This window comes from Megascapheus bottae, chromosome X, assembly GCF_031878675.1.
Source record: "Megascapheus bottae isolate mThoBot1 chromosome X, mThoBot2.hap1, whole genome shotgun sequence".
Lineage (NCBI taxonomy): Eukaryota > Metazoa > Chordata > Mammalia > Rodentia > Geomyidae > Megascapheus > Megascapheus bottae.
The window spans coordinates 47,628,909-47,649,439 of NC_143547.1; the positions used below are offsets into that span (position 1 = coordinate 47,628,909).

At 38.5% G+C, this 20,531-nt stretch overlaps 1 protein-coding gene across 2 annotated transcripts in view; it reads left to right on the forward strand.

The window, feature by feature from the left end:
- Positions 1 to 20,531, forward strand: part of Zdhhc15 (zDHHC palmitoyltransferase 15) — a 99,721-nt gene that overhangs the window by 6,213 nt on the left and 72,977 nt on the right. The window contains exon 2 of one of the 2 annotated variants that reach the window (XM_090327025.1): positions 14,053 to 14,079. The exons of the other annotated variant lie outside the window; for it this stretch is intronic. Within the exon in view, the coding sequence (XP_090183151.1) occupies positions 14,053 to 14,079 (27 nt within the window). The remainder of the gene's footprint in view (positions 1 to 14,052; positions 14,080 to 20,531) is intronic. 2 annotated transcript variants of the gene reach the window in all.

The window sequence follows — 20,531 nt, forward strand, 5'->3', positions numbered from 1 at the left end:
TGGACTATTTGCCCTTTTATTTTCAATAGTGTTGTTATGAATATATGTGCACAAGTATTTGAATATCTGTTAATTCTTGAGTATATGCCAGGGAGGAAGAACAGTGGGATTTATTGGGTATATAATCATTTATGTTCAACAATTTGAGGATACCCTTACACTATTTTGAAAAGTGGCTGCGCATTTTATATTCCCACCCACAGTGCAGGGGGAGAGGGATCTACAGCCTTACTGACCCACCCACCCACCCACCATTTTCCATTTGTTAAAAGACATTTTAGTGAGTGCAGAGATTGAGCAGCTTTTTATGAAACCTCTTTCTTCCTTTCTGAAAAAAATATCTATTCAAGCTATTGATCATTTAAAAAATCTGAGATTTTTAGCTGGTCTAAAAAAAAAAGAAAAATAGTCTGTATCATCGAAATTTATTTTGCCTTTAATTTTTTTTTCTGGTTGTGGAGCTTGAACTCTGGGCCTGGGTGCTGTCCCTGAGCTCTTCAGATCAAGGCTACTGCCCTATCCTTGAGCCACAGTGCCACATCTGACTTTCTAGTGGTTAATTGGAGATAAGAGTCTCACGGACTTTAGTGCCAGGGCTGGCTTTGAACCACGATCCTCAGATTTCAGCATCTTGAGTAGCTAAGATTGCAGGCGTGAACCACCACACCCTGGCTGCAGGCTCCGATTGCAGAGGGAGGTACCATCAGGAGGATTTTTGGATTGCCAGAGGGTGAATGAGAGTGCACATGCCATAGTTTATTTGCATGTGTGAAACTAGAACAGTAAAACCTGCTCGATTTGTTTTCAGAAGGGGCAGAGGAATAGATAGGGTTACATCGTATGCTCATATGGAAATGCCACAATGATATTCCCCTTGTGCAACTAATACATGCCAATAAAAATGATAAAAGACTATCTGGGCCGGGGATTTGGCCTAGTGGTTAAAGTGCTTGCCTAGCATGCACGAAGACCCGGGTTCAATTCCTTGGTACCACATACATAGAAAAACCCGGAAGTGGTGCTGAGGCTCAAGTGGTAGAGATCTAGCCTTGAGAAAGTCCAAGGACAGTGCTCAGGCCCTGAGCTCAAGCCCACGACTGGCCAAAAAAAATAAATAAATAAAAAATAAAAAGTGTAAAGTTTAAAAAAAAAAGACTATCTGGAGCTAAAGAAAAAAATTGTATTTGGAGCTGGAGCATGGGGTAGAACACAAGGCCCTGAATTCAAACCCTAGTGCCACCAAAAAGTTAGGATTGTTTTGGCTATTCAGAGTTACCTGTTCTTTCATTTGAATTGTAGGTTCAGTTTGTCCATTGACACAAATATGATAAACAAGGTTTTGTGAAGAATGACATTTAACCTATATATTGCTTTGGAGACTCCCAGTCTTAATCTCAGGTCTTCCAATCCACATACATGTGACCTTTTTCTTTCCATTTACTTAGGTTCTTCCGTTACTTTTCAGTGTTTTGTAATTTTTTTTGTGGGTCATGGGACTTGAACTCGGCCTGGGCGCTGTCCTTGAGCTCTCTCAAGGCTTCCACTCTACCCCTGGACCGGGGTGTTGTCCCTGAGCTCTACAGCGCAAGGGTAGGGCAGTAGCCTTCAGCCAAACCTCACTTCCCATTTTCTAGAGGTTAGAGTCTCAGGTTCTTTTGTGCCCCGGTTGGCTTTGAACCTTGATCCTCAGATCTCAGCCTCCTGAGTAGCTAGGATTACAGGATGAGCTACTGCGCCCTTCTTGTAATTGTTTTTAATTATCTTTAAGCAGCTGCATAAATGAGTTACCATTTAACAAAGCAGTTGATCTTCATCAATGTCATCCCTTCCAACATTCTCACCCATCCCTTCTCTACTTACCCTTCCCACACTTTTAATTTTGAGGGATATACCTTGGATTCGATCTACAGCCTTCTTAAAATTATTCTTTTTTAAATTTATGGTAAATGGAAGTGATTTCTTCATTTTCTTTTCTAATTGTTCCTAGAGAATAGAAATTGAACTGATTTGGAGTTCTGATATTATGTTCTGCAACTTTGCTGAATTTGTTAATTAGTTCTAAAGGTAATTGCAATTATGGATACATAGGATCATGCTATTTGCTAGTAAATATAATTTTCCTTCTTCATCCAATTTGGATGCCTTGTATTTATTTTTCTTGACTAATTGCACTGGCTTCAACTTCTGGTACAATTTTACAAAATAGAAATGATGAAAGCCGGGACCTTAGCCTGGCTCCTGATCCATTCTAAGGAGAAATTGTTAAGATCTTCCACTATTAAGTATACTGTCAGATGTGACTCTTCCATATATGCCTTTTATTAAGCTGAGAAAGTTTCCTTCTTTTAGTGATATCTTGATCATTTTTTATTAATGTGTGCAGTATGTTGTTACATATATCACTTGAGATGACCATGTGAAGTTTTTCTTAAATTCTACTGATACAGTGTATTACACATTTGGTCGTGTGTGTGTGTGTTAGTGTGTGTGTGTGTGTGTGTGTGTCACTATTAGGGTTTGAACTCAGGGTCAGGGCATTTGGTTTTTATATTTTGGGCTCAAGGCTGACATTCTAGAGCCACAGCTTCACTGCCAGCTTTTTGGTGGCTAATTGGAGGTAAGTCTCACAGACTTTTCTGCCCAGATTGGCTTTGAACTATGATCCTTAAATCTTAGCCTCCTGAGTAGTTTGCATTCCAGATGTGAGTCACTGGCATCTTTTTTATGTTGAACAACCTTATAGTTCTTGAATATATTCTATTAAAATCTCACTTTTTCCTTGTCATGGAATTATGTTAAGGAATTTTACATCTCTGATTTAATATCTATGTTTATAGTATATATTTGTTCATGGTTTCTCTCTCTCTCTCTTCTCTCTCTCTCTCTCTCACTCTCTCTCTCATCCTAGGGTGTGAACTCAGGGCCTGAGCACTGTCCTTGGGCTTTCTCAAGGCTATAGTACTACCACTTGAGCCACAGTACCACTTCTGGCTTTTTTCTATGTATGTGGTACCAAGGAATCGAACCCAGGTCTTCATGCATGCTAGGCAAGAGCTCTACCACTAGGCCAAACTCCCAGCCCCACACGGTTCTCTTTCTGTGCTTTTATCTAGCTTGGGTTATCAGATGATACTGGCCTCCAAGAGTGTGTTAGGAAGTGTTGTGCTATCTTCTTTTGAATGTATTCCAAGAGCTTGAGAATCTCTCTCTCTCTCTCTCTCTCTCTCTCTCTCTCTCTCTCTCTCTCTCTCTCTCTCTCTCTTTTCTTTCTTTCACTAGTCCTAGGGCATGAACTCAGAGCCTGAGTGCTCTACCACTTGAGCCACAGCATCACTTCTAGCTTTTTCTATGTATGTGATACTGAGGAATAGAACCCAGGGCTTTGTGCATGCTAGGTAAGCACTCTACCACTATAGGCCATGATCTTGACCTGATATTCTTTTTTTAATGTTATGGTAGATTTTGTCATTGAAAGCTATGTGGTTCTGGGATTTTATTTCTTTTTTTTTATTCTGGAGGTTGAGCTCAGGGCCTGGGCACTGTCCCTCTGCTTTTTCACTCAAGGCCAGTGGTCTACTGCTTGGAGCCACAGCACCATTTCCAGTTTTCTGGTGTTTAATTGATGATATGAGTCTCATGGACTTTCTTGCCAGGGCTAGCTTCAAACCATGATCCTCAGATGCCAGCCTCCTGAGTAGTTAAATTACAGGTTTGAGATACTTGAGCCCTACTTTGCTGGAAAGTTTTGATCATACATTTCACCTTTGTTATTTATCTATTCAGATTTTTTTTTGTTTCTTCTTAATTCTGTGTTGGTATGTTGTGTCTTGAAACAAGTATTTCTTCAAGATTATCCAATTGTTAGGTGTATTTTTTTCACAGTTGTTATTAATGACACTTTCGTATTTTTGTGGAAAAAAAGTGACAGCTCAAAAGTTGACATAGATCTACCCTCTTAGCAAATGTAAAATATACCATATATTACTATTGACCTTTATCATAGATGCAATGTTTATAGCAGATCGGCATAGTTCATTCTTGTTTAAGTTTCATGCCCATTAATTGGTAATTTCCTGTGTCCCTCCTTCTATCCCTTGGCAATATTCCTGAGTCAGTTTGGATAGTTTCTTTTTTTTTTTTTTGCTTGCCAGTCCTGGGCTTGAGCTCAGGGCCTGAGCCCTGTCCTTGGGATTTCTCAAGGCTAGAGCTCTACCACTTGAGCCACAACACCACTTCCAGCTTTTTTCTATGCATGTGGTACCGAGGAATCGAATCCGGGTCTTCGTGCATGCTAGGCAGGCACTCTACCACTAGGCCAACTCCTGGCCCTGGATAGTTTATTTTTAAGAATGTTTATTTCATCTAGGTTATCTTATTTTATGGTATACAATTGTTCCTAGAATTCTATATTTTATTTTATTTTGTTTGTGACAGAATATTGCTATATAGTTGAGCTTGAGCTAGAACTCATAATTCTCCCATCCCTACTTCCCAACTGCTGAGATTACAGCAGCTGTGTACCACCAGGTCTAGGTCTAAAATTCCATTATAGTCCATTCTACTCCTGTAGATTGTCATCTTTCATTTATGGTTTAAATCATGCATCACTATTTCTTGTACAGTCTAGTTAAAAGTCTGTGAATTTTGTTGATCTCTTCAAATTCCTCCAATGTTTGGGTTCATTAACTGTGTTTTGTGTTTACTATTTCATTGTTCTCCATTACAATCTTTAAAAGATGCTTTCTTTCTTAGTTTTGAGTTTAGTTTGTTATTCTCTCTTAGTTTCTCGGAATGTATTTAGAGGCTCAATTTGAGATATTTGTTCTTTTTTTAGTGTAGGCATTTACAGCCATAAACATCATGCTTTCGTTACATCCCATACTATGATTTGGTATATTGTTTTTGCTTTCATTTGTCTCTAGGTGCTTTCTTTGCTTCTACATAATTTCACATGATTTATTCTTTAGCTAGTTATTCATCTATAACATATTTGACTATCAGTTTAGTTAGTCAAACTCCTCTGTAGAGTTTCTTATACTTGAATTATTTTCCTTTTCTTTACTGTCAATTTTAGAAGTATCCAGAAATTATAATCTTTTAAATAATCTTTCTGATTTCATTATCCTTCCAACCCCTTGAGCCAAGCCCCACTTACCGCTTTCTAGAGGTTAATTGGAAATAGTCTCAGGTCCTTTTGTGCTCCAGCTGGCTTTGAACCTTGAACCTCAGATCTCAGCCTCCTGAGTAGCTAGGATTACAGGTGTGAGACACTGTGCCAGCCTATATGAATTATTTGCTTCTTTAGTGTGTGTGTGTGTGTGTGTGTGTGTGTGTGTGTGTGTGTGTGTGTGTGTGTGTTTGCGTGGCGGGGGGTTTTGGTGCTTGAACTCAGGGCCTGGGTACTGTCCCTAAGCTCTTGTGTTCAAGGCTAGTGCTCTACCACTTTGAGCCATAGCACCATTTCAGGCTTTTTGGTAGTTAATTGGACGTAAGATTTTAATGGACTTCTCTGCCCGGGTTGCCTTTGAACCATGATCTTCAGACCCCAGCCTCCTGAGCAGGATTACTGGGATTACAGGTGTGAGCCACTGATACCAAGTAGCTTTTTTTTGTGGTCAGTCATGGAGCTTGAACTTTGTGCTTGGGCACTGTTCCTGAGCTCAAGGCTTATGCTCTACCGCTTGAACCATGGCACCGCTTCTGGTTTTCTGGCAGTTAATTGGAGATAAGTATCTCTCAGACTTTTTGTGCCTGTGCTGGCTTTGAACTGCAATCCTCAGATCTCAGCTTTCTGAGTAGCTAAGATTACAGGCATGAGCCACCGGTGCCCTGCTATCCAGTGACTTTTCAAACACACACACACACGCACTCAAATGAGTGACAGTGACATGGGTTGAACTCAGGGCCTGGCACTAGCTCAGCTTCCTTGCTTATGTCTGGTGCTCTGCTACTTGAGAGGCTCCATATCTCCAGCCTGACTCTTTACTAGTTACTTTGGAAATAGAGTCACATAGACCTTCCTGCTTTGGCTAGTTTAGAGTGTTCATTTCCTACTGTGCATTATCTTCAGTCCAAATAGAGATGAAAGCTTGTGTCTTCTCAGCCCTTTCCTGAGCATGTAGTCCACTGTAGGTGTCATGTACCTTAGCAGTAGTTAAATACCTTTATTTCTACACTTGTCAATCTCTTTGCAATCTCTTTGCCAGATTTTGTGGTCAGGCATCTATTGATGGGTGATGTCCCTTACCCAAAGCTACTGCACTTAGTACTTATGCCTTTAAATGCTCCTGGAAGAAGCCACCTAGGAGCTGGCTCAACCTGGGGAATATACTATGTAGACAAAACACGAGGCAGACTTTATATTGGCTTTAAAGGAATCACAAGATGGCCAGGAGTTTGGCCTAGTGGGAGAGTGCTTGCCTAGCATGCATGAAGACCCGGGTTCGATTCCTCGGTACCACATACATAGAAAAAAGCCAGAAATGGTGCTGAGGCTCAAGTGGTAGAGCTCTAACCTTGAGAAAGTCCAAGGACAGTGCTCAGGCCCTGAACTCAAGCCCACGACTGGCAAAAAAAAAAAAAGGAATTACAAGACAATGGAGGTTTACTGCAACTACAATTTTTGCGAATAAGAACCCTGTCATTTTCTCCGGCATTAGAAATGCACCAGTGAGCCTCTGTCCACATGGGATATAGATAATGGTATGCAGCCCATTTAAAGAGCATTTGCTTACTATAAAGCAACAGTAAGTTTTCCTTCTGAGGGGTTTAGGTATTTTACTAAACTCCAAAATTCTACACAAGTAGATTATGATGGTGTGACCTCCCTATTTGTTTTGGGGGCAAGGTAAATTATGGAATTGCCTACATTTCTATTTTTGGTGACAATACTATTCATTTAGGGGTTAAAAAATTAAAACTGTTGATTGTCAAGTGAGAATGTTGAAAGAGGTATCATTGATCAAGAGATATTGTATTCACAAACTGCTTTGTTAAATGGCAATTCCTTTGTACAACTATTTAAAAATAACAAAAATGAAATAAATAAAATTATTTTAGGAACTAATTCTACCCAAAAAGTCGAAATTTTAAGCTGGATACCGGTGGCTCACGCCCGTAATCTTAGCAACTCAGGAGGCTGAGATCTGGATCGCAGTTCAAAGCCAGCCTGGGCACTCCAGTCTGTCTGTGAGTCTCTTATCTCCAATGAACCACCAGAAAACCAGAAGTAGCGCTGTGGCCCAAGTGGTATAGTGCTACCCTTAATAGCTCAGAGACAGCATTCAGGCCCAGAGTTCAAGCCCTACGACCGACCGAAAAAATAAAATAAAAATGTAAAAATTTTGGGCTGGGTGTGTGGGTACACACCTGGGTGGAGATAGTAGGATCATGCCCCAAGATTGGCCCTGAGGGAAAAAAATCCCAAAGTCAATCTGAAAAATATACTAAAAAAGGGCTGCGCAGTATGGCTCAAGTGGTAAGAGTACTTGCTTAGCAAATAAGTTCTGCTTTCCGAACCTCAATACTACCAAAAAAAAAAAAAAGATAAAATCTCTTGAGAGTCAAGAGAAATGAAAAGTGGTAAGATGAAAGCTACACAATTTTCTAGAACCAAAGTTTCTCCTTCCTTCCTTCCTTCCTTCCTTCCTTCCTTCCTTCCTTCCTTCCTTCCTTCCTTCCTCCTTCTCCTCCTCCTCATCCTTCTTCTCTCAGTCTTCAATGAACTACCTCCCCAAAAGCCGAAATTGGAGCTGTGGCTCAAGTGATAGAGCTCCAGCTTTAGCAAAAGTGTTCATGGGTAGCCCCAGGCTCTGAATTCAAGTTCCAGAACCATATCAAAACAAAACCAAATAAAAAAAAACCACTGATATGTATCATACCTAACTAGTAAGATAAACCAACTGGTAAAACAACTTTAGTAGTTCTTAAACCAGTTGATAATTAGGATCATGTGGTGAAACTTTTAAATATAAATTCTGACTCCTACACCTAGACATTTGTGTGAAGGAGGCCCTGGAATCTGTATGTTTATACTGTGTCCTGTGTAATTATTAAAATCCTACAGACTTGTGAATAGTTGCCTCACAAAGTCAACGAGTAGCTAGCATGATTAACTTTTTCACAGGGATAATTGAAATCTGGCATGATTAGCTTGCTTTCTACAAGCAGAAAAGTAAAAATGTATCTCAATATCCTATTTCAAATTCTATGCCTCTCCTAACCTAGTATCTAAGAAACATCTCAAAGAAAAAGTGGGAATAAAAGATATTAATTTTGACATTGCATAAATTAAAACCATCACAACTTTGAGTGTCTATAGTTTTTTTTTGTAAATCACACTTATTTTATCTTGAACTTACAGTAAACCCAATCTCATTTTATCAATTCACTTTTCTCAGAAAGATGATAATGAGTAGCTAACAGTAATTAAATACTGATTGTTTGACGAGCGCCAAAGTACTTTATATTTATTTTTATTATTTAATCCTTATAACAACCTGCTAATATAAAGAATTTTATGGTATTTTATAGATGAAAAAACTGAAGCACAAAATGATTAAAACTTATTATGTAACAGACCCAGAATATAAATAAATACCAAAGCATATTCTGAACTCTAGTAAACTCTCTCCCTAAATGTGTCATCAGTTCAAAGAAAACTTCATGTTGGAAATGAGGACTCTTTAGTTACCTCAGTGAATTCCAAATTCTTTCCAACTTCAGGCTCTCCATTCATAGGTCCATTTGGTGTGCGTGTGTGTATGTGTGTGTGTGTGTGCGAGTGTGTGTGTGTGTGTGTGTGTGTGTGTGCAAGCGTGCCACACGGGACCTAAGGCTTGAACTCAGGGCTTGGACACTGGCCCTGAGCTCTTTAGCTCAAGGCTAGGGCTTTACCAATTGAGCCATAGTTCCATTGCTGGTTATTTTGCTGATTGATTGTAGATAAAGGGTCTCATGGAAGATCCTTCCTGACTTCGAAGGGCAATCTTCAGATCTCAGCTTCTAGAATAACTAGGATTATAGGCGTGAGTCACTGATGCCTAGCTATAGGTCCTTTTAAACTGCTCTCATTAAGCCACAGGTATCTAGCAAATGTTTCAGATGTGGCATTTGAATTGAAATGTTCAGGCAGCATGAAATATACTTTCTTTCTACTTCATACAAAAAAGAACAAAGAACCAAAACCATGTCATCAATTTTCTGGAGGTGACAAGTTGAAATGAAAATAATGACATCTATTGCATTAAATAAATTATAGTATTGAAATTAATTTCACCAATTTTGAAGCTTTTTAGACTGTTCTGCCTAAAAAACTTTAAACCACATGGCTCATGTTATGTGTCAACTTGACAGAATTTTCATGGAGTTTCTTCATGTTCTTTTTATTATTGTTGTTGTTGTTGTACTGGTACTGGGATATTTGAACATAGGGTCTCATATTCTTGCTTGATTGTTTTTTTTTTGCTCGTTTGTTTTGCTAGTCCTGGGGCTTGAACTCAGGGCCTGAGAACTGACCTTGGACTTTCTCAAGGCTAGAGCTCTACCACTTGAGCCACAGCACCACTTCCAGCTTTTTCTATGTATGTGATACCAAGGAATCAAACCCCTGTCTTTGTGCGTGCTAAGCCAGTACTCTACCATTAGGCCACACTCCTGGCCCAATTTTTTTTTCTCAAGGATGGCCCTCTACCACTTGAAGCACAGCTCCACTTCCTCCCATGTTAGGCTTATGTTTCTCATACCCTTCTGTGATCTTGCACTGTGCATCTATTTTTAAAAAATCTTGAGATATGCTCAAGTTTTAGTGTCAGTTCTATGATGAGAAGCCATGTCATGTTCTCCACCTCGGCAAAGTTGTGTCCATACCATATTGCAAAAGAAATCTGAATAAATGGAAAAAAGAAGAAAGTCTGTACAAAAAAGCCATTTGGTGATAACTCCAGTAATTGAACTCTCCAGTGGTGAACTAAACTTTAAAGAAACAGCAGAGCCATAATTACCAATATAACCACATTATCCTATAATCATGTGTGACAAGATACCTGTGGCATTGGCTAAATGTCCCCTTACCCAAATGATTTGTGGGAAGCAACTTACATCATAAAAGTTTAGTGTGACTCGTGATATTTTCATTTTAAATATGATTGAATACGTTTCCCTCTTTAACAGTGTAAAAGGCAGTATTAGAAATATGAGAGTGGGGCTGGGAGTTTGGCCAGTGGTAGAGTGCTTGCCTAGCATGAATGAAGACCTGGGTTCGATCCCTTGGTATCACATACATAGAAAAAGCTGGAAGTGTGCTATGGCTCAAGTGGTAGAGCTCTAGCCTAGAAGAAAGCCCAAGTACAGTGCTCAGGCCCTGAGTTCAAGCCCCAGGACTGGCAAAAAAAAAGAAATATGAGAGAAAAGCAGAACTACTGAGATAACTTCCATGATTTAGAATAAAGCTCTTTGTCATCTCAGAAATATGTAACTTCCATTGGGAAATTTTACAAGAAAATATTAGACTTATTGACAACTTGCTGAATTTCAGGAGTGAAAGATTTTGAAAGTCAAGTGCACTGCCAGATTAATAATGTCTGAATGGCATCTAACAACATTTCCAAATGTTTGTTCGTGCCTTTCAAAGGCTTATGGTCATTGAAACACTTTTTAATTTAGGTAGGTAGTTAAATTTATTCATTGAATACCATTTTGATTTTCATCTTATATTTCTGGTGTATTGGAAAAGTTTTTATTTTTTATTATTATAAAGGTGTTATACAGAGGGGTTATAGTTTCTTCACAAGTCAGGTAATTAGTACATTTCTTCTGGGATAATGTCATTCCTTTCTTCACGATGACAGTCATTATCTTCCTCTTTCACCTTCTCCCCTTCACTTTTTTTTCCTATTTTTCTAGTTATCCTTGAGATAGGACCTAACTTCCTGCCCAGGAGTACACCTGGACCAAAATCCACCTATTTTAGGTTTTCTATTGTAGCTGGGACGACAGGAACATGCCACTATATCCATCTTTCTTTCATTGAGATGGAATCTCAAAGAGGATTTTCCTCTGGCTTGCCTGGAACTGTGATCTTGATATCAGCCTCTCACATAGATGTACTGAATGACAGATGTGCACTACAGTGCCCAGCTATGTGTTCCATATGGGGCCTTAGGAACTTTTGTGCCCAGGCTGTCCGCAGACCACAATCCATCTATTCTTAGCCTCCTAGGCAGCTATAATTATAGGTGTGAACCTGCATATTTTTTATTCTGTGCTAAATATGTTATCCTACAGTTTATACACATTCATTCTAGTCTTCCCTCTGCTCTTGGATTATATAAGTCAATCTCAGTCATAAGGGTTTTGTAACTACTTAAAGATAGCTGTCCACTATATAGAGAACATACTGGTTCTCTTGTTTTCTTCCATACACACATTGTCTCATTCTAATATCTGCAAGTACAAGGTGATCTTTCTTCACCCACAGAGCTGGAGCAAGTGACCAAGCAAATAGAAAGTCAGAGCCCCACTTGTTTCAAAGCAGGTATTTAGAATGAATACAAAAGAAGCATTGTCCAAAGAGACAATACGAATACCTTCAGCCTAATTTAAATATTATGCAATATTTGCACACATCAGACATTTTATAGTCCCCCATTACTCTGTATAGCTTTTATGTTTTTGTATTATCAGTTAGAAATGTTCAGCCTGAGGTAGAAGAGAGAGTCTATTGGTCTCTAAGAAAATCTATTTTCTCCCACTCCATTTTAAAGAGATGTAATTAGCTCAATTCAAGGTCTGGTGGAACTAGTGCAGCCATGCATGTGCAAAATCACAAAGTCTCAGGTTGACCCATCAGGGCTTCTTGTTCACACTTCCATATGCATAGTCACAGTATGTACCTCTTTCATACATTCTTAATCAAGATTCTTTAATTGGCAAATAAAAGAACTTGTTATCAGTCTCCAGGCTGTTGTGTTAGAAAAAAAATCATTTTGTCATATTTTTAGCACAGGCAAAATTAATAGTTTAATGGAAAAATTAATAGTTTAATGATCCTTTAAAAGATAATGTTTATTAGCATAAATTAATTGTGTAAAAGGGTTTCGTTGTGATAGTTTCATAGATGTATTTAATGTACTCTGATCAAATTCACCTCTCCACTACTCTTTCATAATCTTCCACCTCTGTCGCCCCCAAATGAGACTTGTTTTTAAAGGTCACTAGACCTGTATATCAAGGGAAATGGTATGACAATAAAGAAGTAGCACCCAGATCATTGTCTTATTCTGTTTGAATCTCCCCATTTCTCTGTCCCTTATTTGTTATTATCATTATGTATAATAAATGTCTTAATTTGACAGCTTCTCAGCATTGAGGGCTGTGTCATGTAATCTGTTTACCTTAGCATTTAGTATAGGAACACACAGCTGGGAGTGGTGAGTAAAGAGGGATAGGCCTCATTTTGAACAAATAGCATTCTAAACAGAAGTGATATATGAAAGACCAGCAAGAAATAATTGAGGAGGGTGGACACAGTGTGTGGAAAAAGCTAAGTTTAGAATCTGGTCCTGATTGTACTTGCTCTGTGCTTAGGCAAATCATCTGGTAACTACAGCATATTTTTCTCCATTTGTGAAAGGAGAGAGATAAACCAGATAGTCACTAAAGTTTCTCTACTTCTAAAATCCTGTGAACTCTTGATTCGCAGATAATCATCATAAATATTCATTCGGCACTTACCTTTTGTTAAATACTATGCTAAGCAGCATTGCATTAACACAATTCATTCTCAAGTAACATTAAGAGGCAGGTAATTGTAGAGAAGCAAAGAAATTGTCTAGGATAACCTAATAGTACAAGAGAATTTCTGCCCTAGTCTGATAATACCTATATTGTAATACTTCCAAATAGACAAAAGAAGTTGGTTTTTAAAGATAATCATACAGTGACCACTTTGGGAAACTAAATACAGATGGATCGACATAAGATTTTTCAACATTATAATACTGTGAACATAGAATCATACACCCATTGTTATCCACTCAGTGTAGTATTCAAGAAATCACAGGAGATATTCAGCATTTGATTATAAATAGGCTATTTATAGATGGTTTTATACAATAGCAGGCTGATGTAAGTGGTCTGAGCTTAAACCACTTACATTATGCTTATGCTAGGATGTTCAATAAGGTAGGTGAGTTTTTGATTTAATATTGTTTTTTTTGTTACTTAAATAATGTGTTCATTGAGACATAATGCCATCATCATTCAGGGGACATCTGTAATTACATTTTTTGTTGTTGTTCTCAGTTGTGGGGCTTGAACGCAGGGCCTGGACACTGTCCCTGAACTCTTCGGCTCAAGGCTAGCACTCTACCACTTTGAGCCACAGCTACACTTCTGTTTTTGAGTGGTTAATTGGAGATAAGAGTCTCATGGGGACTTTTCTTCCTGGATTGGGTTCGAACCACAATACTCAGACCTCAGGCTCCTAAGTAGCTAGGATTACAGGTGTGAACCACTGGCATCCGGCTCTGTAATCTTCTTTTAATTTATCATTTTTAATGCCATGTTACAAGCTTACATGCTTCTATTTACATTTTTAATATTATATTATGCCTGTATATACTGAATAAGTGGTAATTCTTAATTACTGATGTTTTAAGGTGAGGATGATAGCATAGGATGGAATTTAATCATCTTTGCCTTCCTTCATTTTAGCTGGTGGATTTCTAAAGTATTATTGTATAAATTGCTCAAAAAATAATGATCTAGAAAAAGGAATTTGAAAATATATTTTGAATTTTTCTTATGTTTTCATCTTCAAGCAGTTGTAAAAAGGAGTTTCAATTCAATGTGTTAATTTATGAGTACAATGCATATTGGTCAATGTCACCATTTTTGTAATTCTCTTCCGTCCCACCCCCGTCTATTCCAAGCCCACCAGTCCCCTCAAGTTACCTGGTATAAATGCTATTAATTCTGATTCTCTCTCTCTCTCTCTCTCTCTCTCTCTCTCTCTCTCTCTCTCTCTCTCTCTCTCTCTCTGTCTTTTCACAGTGACTGTTATGAGCCCAGCAGAGAAAGGTAAGTAGATGTTGTGAACTGTTTTGGTCAACACATAACATACTTAGGAGAACATATTATTTTTGACAGACATATTAACATATTTTCTTTGGGCTATTGGACAAGGCATAGAATGGGAGTAATAGTAACTGAGTAACTGTCATGTCTGCCATAGTGGCTCTGGGCTGTCTTGTTTCATCACTGTTGTCCTTAGGCACCTGGCCTTTTCCCCCAATCCATCTCCCTAACTAAAGGGATAGAGTAAGATCCCACAGAAGGCCACATAGGCTAAATCCTTCACCATCCCATTTTCCATATACCTACCATACTCTTCTTTAACATGACTTGACGGACTTGACTGCAATTTAACGACCTTTCTAAAGATACCATGTTATCTTCCATTTTCAAAAATGTCAGCATAAGCCTGGGGTCATGGCTCATTGCCTTAATCCTAGCTACTCAGGAGGCTGAGATCTGAGGATCGTTGTTCAAAGCCAGCCTGGGCACTCAAAAATGGGTGACTCTTATCTCCAATTAACCACCAGAAAACTGGAAGTGGTGGTGTTGCTCAAGGGGTAGGGCGGTAGTCTTGAGCTGAAGAGCTCGGGGACAGTGCCCAGGCCCAGAGTCCAAACCCCATGACTGACAAAAAAAAGTCAGCATGAACCTTAAACTCATTACTGTCATATGATTCTTATCAGTTATAGCTGAAATATTTATATAGTCACTTTCTATGGTCACTTTAAATTCTTATTTCATGGGAATTGAATGTTAAAACATATTAATCCATTGAGCATTTGTATTGTACTGCTTTAAAGTTTTACTTTGTGATGTCTCATTTAAAACAGGCCTTTGCTACAGAGGTAACAGTGGTATGATGGGGAGACTATAGGACCATAGAAGCTAGTTGGACTGATTTTGAATCCAGGCTCTGCTACTTCCTAACAAACTATTTTACCCCTGTTTTCACATTATTGTATATAGGAAAAAATAATGCTACCTAATTCATAGAACTGTTATGAAAAACTGAGTTGATTACATCAGGCACACAGAACCAAGGTAGAAATAGCATGTTATGGTGACTCAGTGAACATTTTCTATTGTTGTAGCATTATAGCAAGTTTTTGTTGTTTGGGGGATCGTGGTTAGTAGAGGGGTTTGAACTCTGGGTGTACTCTCCCTGAGCATTTCATCTCAAGGCTAGCTCTCTACCACGTTGAGCCACAGCACCACTTCTGGCTTTTTGGTGGTTAATTGGAGATAAGAGTCTCACAAACCTTTGTGCCCAGAGTGGCTTTGAACAGCGATCCTGAGATCTCAGCCTCCTAAGTAGCTAGGATTACAGGTGTGAGCCACTGGCGCCCAGCTCATTATGGCAAGTTTCACATTGCCTCTTATTCTATGAATGGCTTCTTCAGGTCAGAAACTATTTTCTGTATACAGATATGAAATAATTAGAAATAATTATTTTCCACAATAAGCATTCAAGACAAATTGGATGAGGATTAAGATAGTATTTGAATCTAAAAGGAATAATGACAATAATATTCTTTTTTATTGAAAACTACAATTTTTATGCTGGGGTATGTTTCTAATTATGTGTGTATGTATTTCATTCTTCAAAATGTAGATCAATATAACATTGCACATGTCCTTATAGCGAAGGAAACAAATTTAAAGAGACAGAATCATCTGTCCCATTTAGTGTTAGCGTCAGTATTTAAACCCTCAAAGCCCATAATCTCAACCAAATCTACATTTGTATTTTCCCCTTCAGTCTGTGACTTGTATGTTTGCTTAGATGAATCTATACTCAGGAACTGAAAACTAAGTTGTTTCCCCCCAGTGTCCATAGTACCATGAACTTCATTTCTCCCTATTACCAATGAACTTGGCTTTCCCAGTGTGAAGAGTGATTTGTAAACCCAACTCAGTTCAATACCTCCCTGGTAATATTAATCTGGGATTTGAGTTCCCTAAGCAATCATTACAAAAAATATGATTGTTGTCTTTAGGATTCTAGGATTTCAAACTACTTCTTTCTCCAATAGTTCTTAAGTTCATCAACATGGTGAAGAACAAGAGCAGATTTTGCCTATTCATTTTGTAATGATGTCTAATGGGGATAGGATTTAGGAGGCAGAGTTAGATTTATAGCTCAGTCATTTGCTAGCTCTTTGACTTTGGAAAGCATCGCAACTTCTCTAGATCTCAATTTTTATCAAATGAAGCTAGTTTAATAAAATCATGTAAACCAGTCCAGATACGCTGTAGTTTTCTTTATAAGTGTTAAGAAGGAACAACCTTAGTTACTGATTTTCACCCTCTTTTTTTTTCTTTTTTCTTTTGTTGGTCATGGGGCTTGAACTTTGGACCTGGGCACTGTCCCTGAGCTCTTAAGCTCAAGACTCTCGCCCTACCCCTGAGCCACCACCCCACTTCCCATTTTCTAGTGATTAATTGGAGATAAGAGTCTCTGGTTCTTTAGGACCCCTGCTGGCTTTGAACTGCAATCCTCAGATCTCAGCCTCCTGAGTAGCTATCATCCTCTTATTTTTTTTTGCCAGTCCTGGGCTTGAGCTCAGGGCCTGAGCACTGTCCTTGGACTTTCTCAAGGCTAGAGCACCACCACTTGAGCCTCAGCACCACTTCTGGCTTTTTTTCTATGCATGTGGTACTGAGGAATTGAACCCGGGTCAAAATTCTCAAAGAGGGCTGGAAATTTGGCCTAATGGTAGAATGTTTGCCTAGCATTCATGAAGACCTTGTTACTATATTTGACTTTGTTACCTGGTATATTCTATATTCGTTTATTTGTTTATTTGAACTAGGAAAGGGAAAGGGGGAGAACAAGATGATTGGGCCGGGGTTGGGGGGAGAGAAATGGGGACAAAACGTGAGAAGGGGTATCACTGTGTGAGAAGTAATGCACCTACTACCTGACCAATGTAACTGTAACCCCTATATACATTATCCCGACCCCCCCCAAAAAAAAGATTCTCAAAGAGAATGTAATCCATGAAATAAAATAGAATTCGATGATAACTCAGGAGTCAAAGGTTCACTTGTAAAGAACTTCTGAACACTGAGACATGTTTCTAAGGAATGCTGTGAAAAATATCCTTTTTGTAAGTTCCAGGCACCCAACTATCAGTCATAAGTCATTGAGCTTTGCTTCAAAACAAGCCAACAGACGAATGAATATCTTATCTCCCTACTAACCCTTTGAATCTCTGACTTGTTTCATATTTACTACACGGAACTACTAAAGTACAAGTAATTACATAACTCGTAGCGGGAATATTGTTTGCCATTGGCAAAGAAAACATATCAAAGAAATGGAAACCTAAAATCCCATTCATCTCAAAAAATTAAGAAAAACATAGTGAAACATACTGCAAAAATGTCTATGTAGTGGCTCCTGTGCTGGGTTGAATATTTCTCTACCAACATAAACATTCATCTGGAAGTAGAATATGACCTTACTTGGAAATAAATCTTTTCTGATATATTCAAATTACTATGATGTCATATTAGATTAGACTGAGCCCTAATGCAGTAATTGATATTCCTATATAAAAAAGGATAGAAATTTGAATATGTGGATGCAGAGAGAAGACAGCAAGATGAAGATGGAGGCAGAGATACATTCTCACAAAGAAAGGAACACTAAGGGTTGCCAGCAACCACTAGAAGCTAGGAAGAGGCAAGAAAGTATCCAACTCTGGAGTTTTCAATGAGAGCATATCCCTGCTTCCAACTCATGTCAGTCTTCTAGCCAATGAAACTGTCTACGAGGGTAGTACATTGCCTTACAGATTTTGCTCTCTGCACTGTTCAGAAAATTATAACTACCAAATGAGCAAATACGTTTTTGACAGTCCTGGGGCTTGAACTCAGGACCTGGGCACTGTCCTTGGACACTTTTTGCTCAAGGCTAGCACTCTGCCACTTGAGCCACAGCACCACTTCCAGTTTTGTCTGTGTATGTGGTACCGAGGAATTGACCTCAAGGCTTTGTGCAAGCTGGGTGAACACTCTACTATTAGGCTATACTCCCAGCCCAGGCAAATACTTTTTGGTGTCAGATCTATATGGGAACAAGTCGACTTGCTATTTACCATGTATAATCTAAATTTTGCTGTCCACTCTGTCCTCTTTCATAGAAATGAGGGTTCCATTCCATTGTTATTGAACGTGAATAAGATGATTTGTGTAAGTATCATAGTAAAGTGTCTGGTACCCAAGTATAAAATACTGAATTTTATCACTGTGTTATTATTTACTACTATCAGTGATATAAATATTGGCTGGGACTTGAAAGACATATCTTCTATGAAGCATAATGTAGTTTAGGACTGTAATTCCTTATTACTGCCCTTGTCAAATTTCATGCATTCATACTCTTGGTACTGGACTTAGTCTGTGGTCCACACATCTGTATCTTCTATCTCTCCATTTCCCAACTTATTTCCACCTTAGTGCAATGTTTTGGGTTGTGCATTTTGTTACAAGATTAAAGAATTTAGCTGGGTGTCGGTGGCTCATGCCTGTAATTTCAGCTACTCAGGAGGCCGAGAGCTGAAGATCATGGTTTGAAGCCAGCTGAGGCAGAAAAGTTGCCATGAGATTCTTATCTTTAGTAAACTACTCAAAAGATCTGGAAATGGCACCATGGCGCAAGTGGTAGAGTGCTAGCCTTGAGCACAGAGAGGCTCAGGGACAGTACCCAGTCCTGAGTTCAAGCCCCAGAATGGGCCAAAAAATAATTAAAGAATTTATGAGTTGGCTTCAACAAGTTTAACTTCATTTTTAAATGTCTTAGAATAAATATATGAATCTAAAAATTTCTGTGCATTCATATTACGAAGGGAGAACAGTGTGATCTAAAAATGTAAAATAGATTGATCCAGTTATACTGATGCTTTTTTTCATATATTTTTAAATGTAATTAATAGAAGGGTTACATTATATTCACCAGAGGGTACATTACTTCACATACATTGATACCCTTTCTCATGTCTTAGACCCCATTTCCCTCCCACCACCCCCCATCTTGTTTTCCCCCTTCCCTATCTGATTACAAATAACCAAATAAGCATATATGCAATATATCAGATAACAAGGTGAAATACTGTAACAATATGAGATAACCAAGGGACAGCAAAAGAGATGAGAGACAACATAGTACATTAAGGACAACAATCATTCATTATATGGCTTTTGTTTCACTATCCTGGAGGTCCTTTCAATTAGCTTCACATTATATGGCCTTATGTATCTAGGTTTTGCTCTATTGCAGATCTCTGCTAGTAGAGCCCAAGGTTTCTACTGATAATGACAAATGAGGGAAACCATTAAGCCTAAGTTCCTTTGAGTCTGGCTTACTTCACTTAATATGATTTTTTCTGTCTTTCCATTTCCTTACAAATGAGGCAATGTCATTCTTCCTGACTGCAGCATAGAATTCCATTGTGTACAAATACCACATATTGTTGATCCACTCATCAACTGAGTGGCATCTAGGTTGGTTCCATATCTTTGCTATGGTAAATAGTGCTGCAATGAACATCGTTGTGCTAGTGGATTTAGTATGTCTTTGTTTCTGGATGGTTGGGTAAATGCCAAGTAGTGGAATTACTGGGTCATAGGGGAGTTCTATGTTTAGTCTTTTGAGAAACTGCCATACTGCTTTCCATAGTGGTTGAACGAGTTTGCACTCCCACCAACAGTGTAGTAGTGATCCCTCCTGGCCACATCCCCTCCAGCATCTGTTGTTATTCGTTTTCCTGATCCTGGCCATTCTAACTGGAGTGAGGTGGAATCTTAGAGTTGTTTTGTTTTGCATTTCTTTTATGGCCAGAAATGTCGAGCATTTCTTCATGTGTCCATAGGATATTCTTATTTCTTCTTCAGAGAAGACTCTAAGTCTTGGGCCCATCTTTTAATGGCATGGTTGTTTCTTTGGAGATTAGTTTTGGAGTGATTCAATTTTTTGAGCTGTTGATATATTTTAGATATGAGGCCTTTGTCTGTTGTATGGTTAGTGAAGATCTTCTCCCACTCTGTAGGCTTTCTAGTTAATTTGCTACAGTTATGCTGATACTTATGCAGAAAAAGGAACTAAAGCCCAGGCCATCGTGAATCACAGCATTGCTTATATTGGTATTATTAAAGATATAACTCCCTATTTTCTTTTATAGGTCATATTAAAGCATGATCATGTTCGTAAATGTATTGCAAAGATGAGTTCTTTAGCATAGTTCTGTCCATACTTTTAAGATCTTGACCAGAAAAAAATTTTCCTTCCTCTACCCCTGAAATGAGTTTCTATGATAAAATTGAGATTATAAATTTAGTATGGACCCAAGATGGAGTGAGAGATGAACTTAAGAATGAGATGGATATTAGGCACCATCTATCACGTCTTTCAAATATAATTAACAGTAATGTATTACTCACCTTCAAAGAGG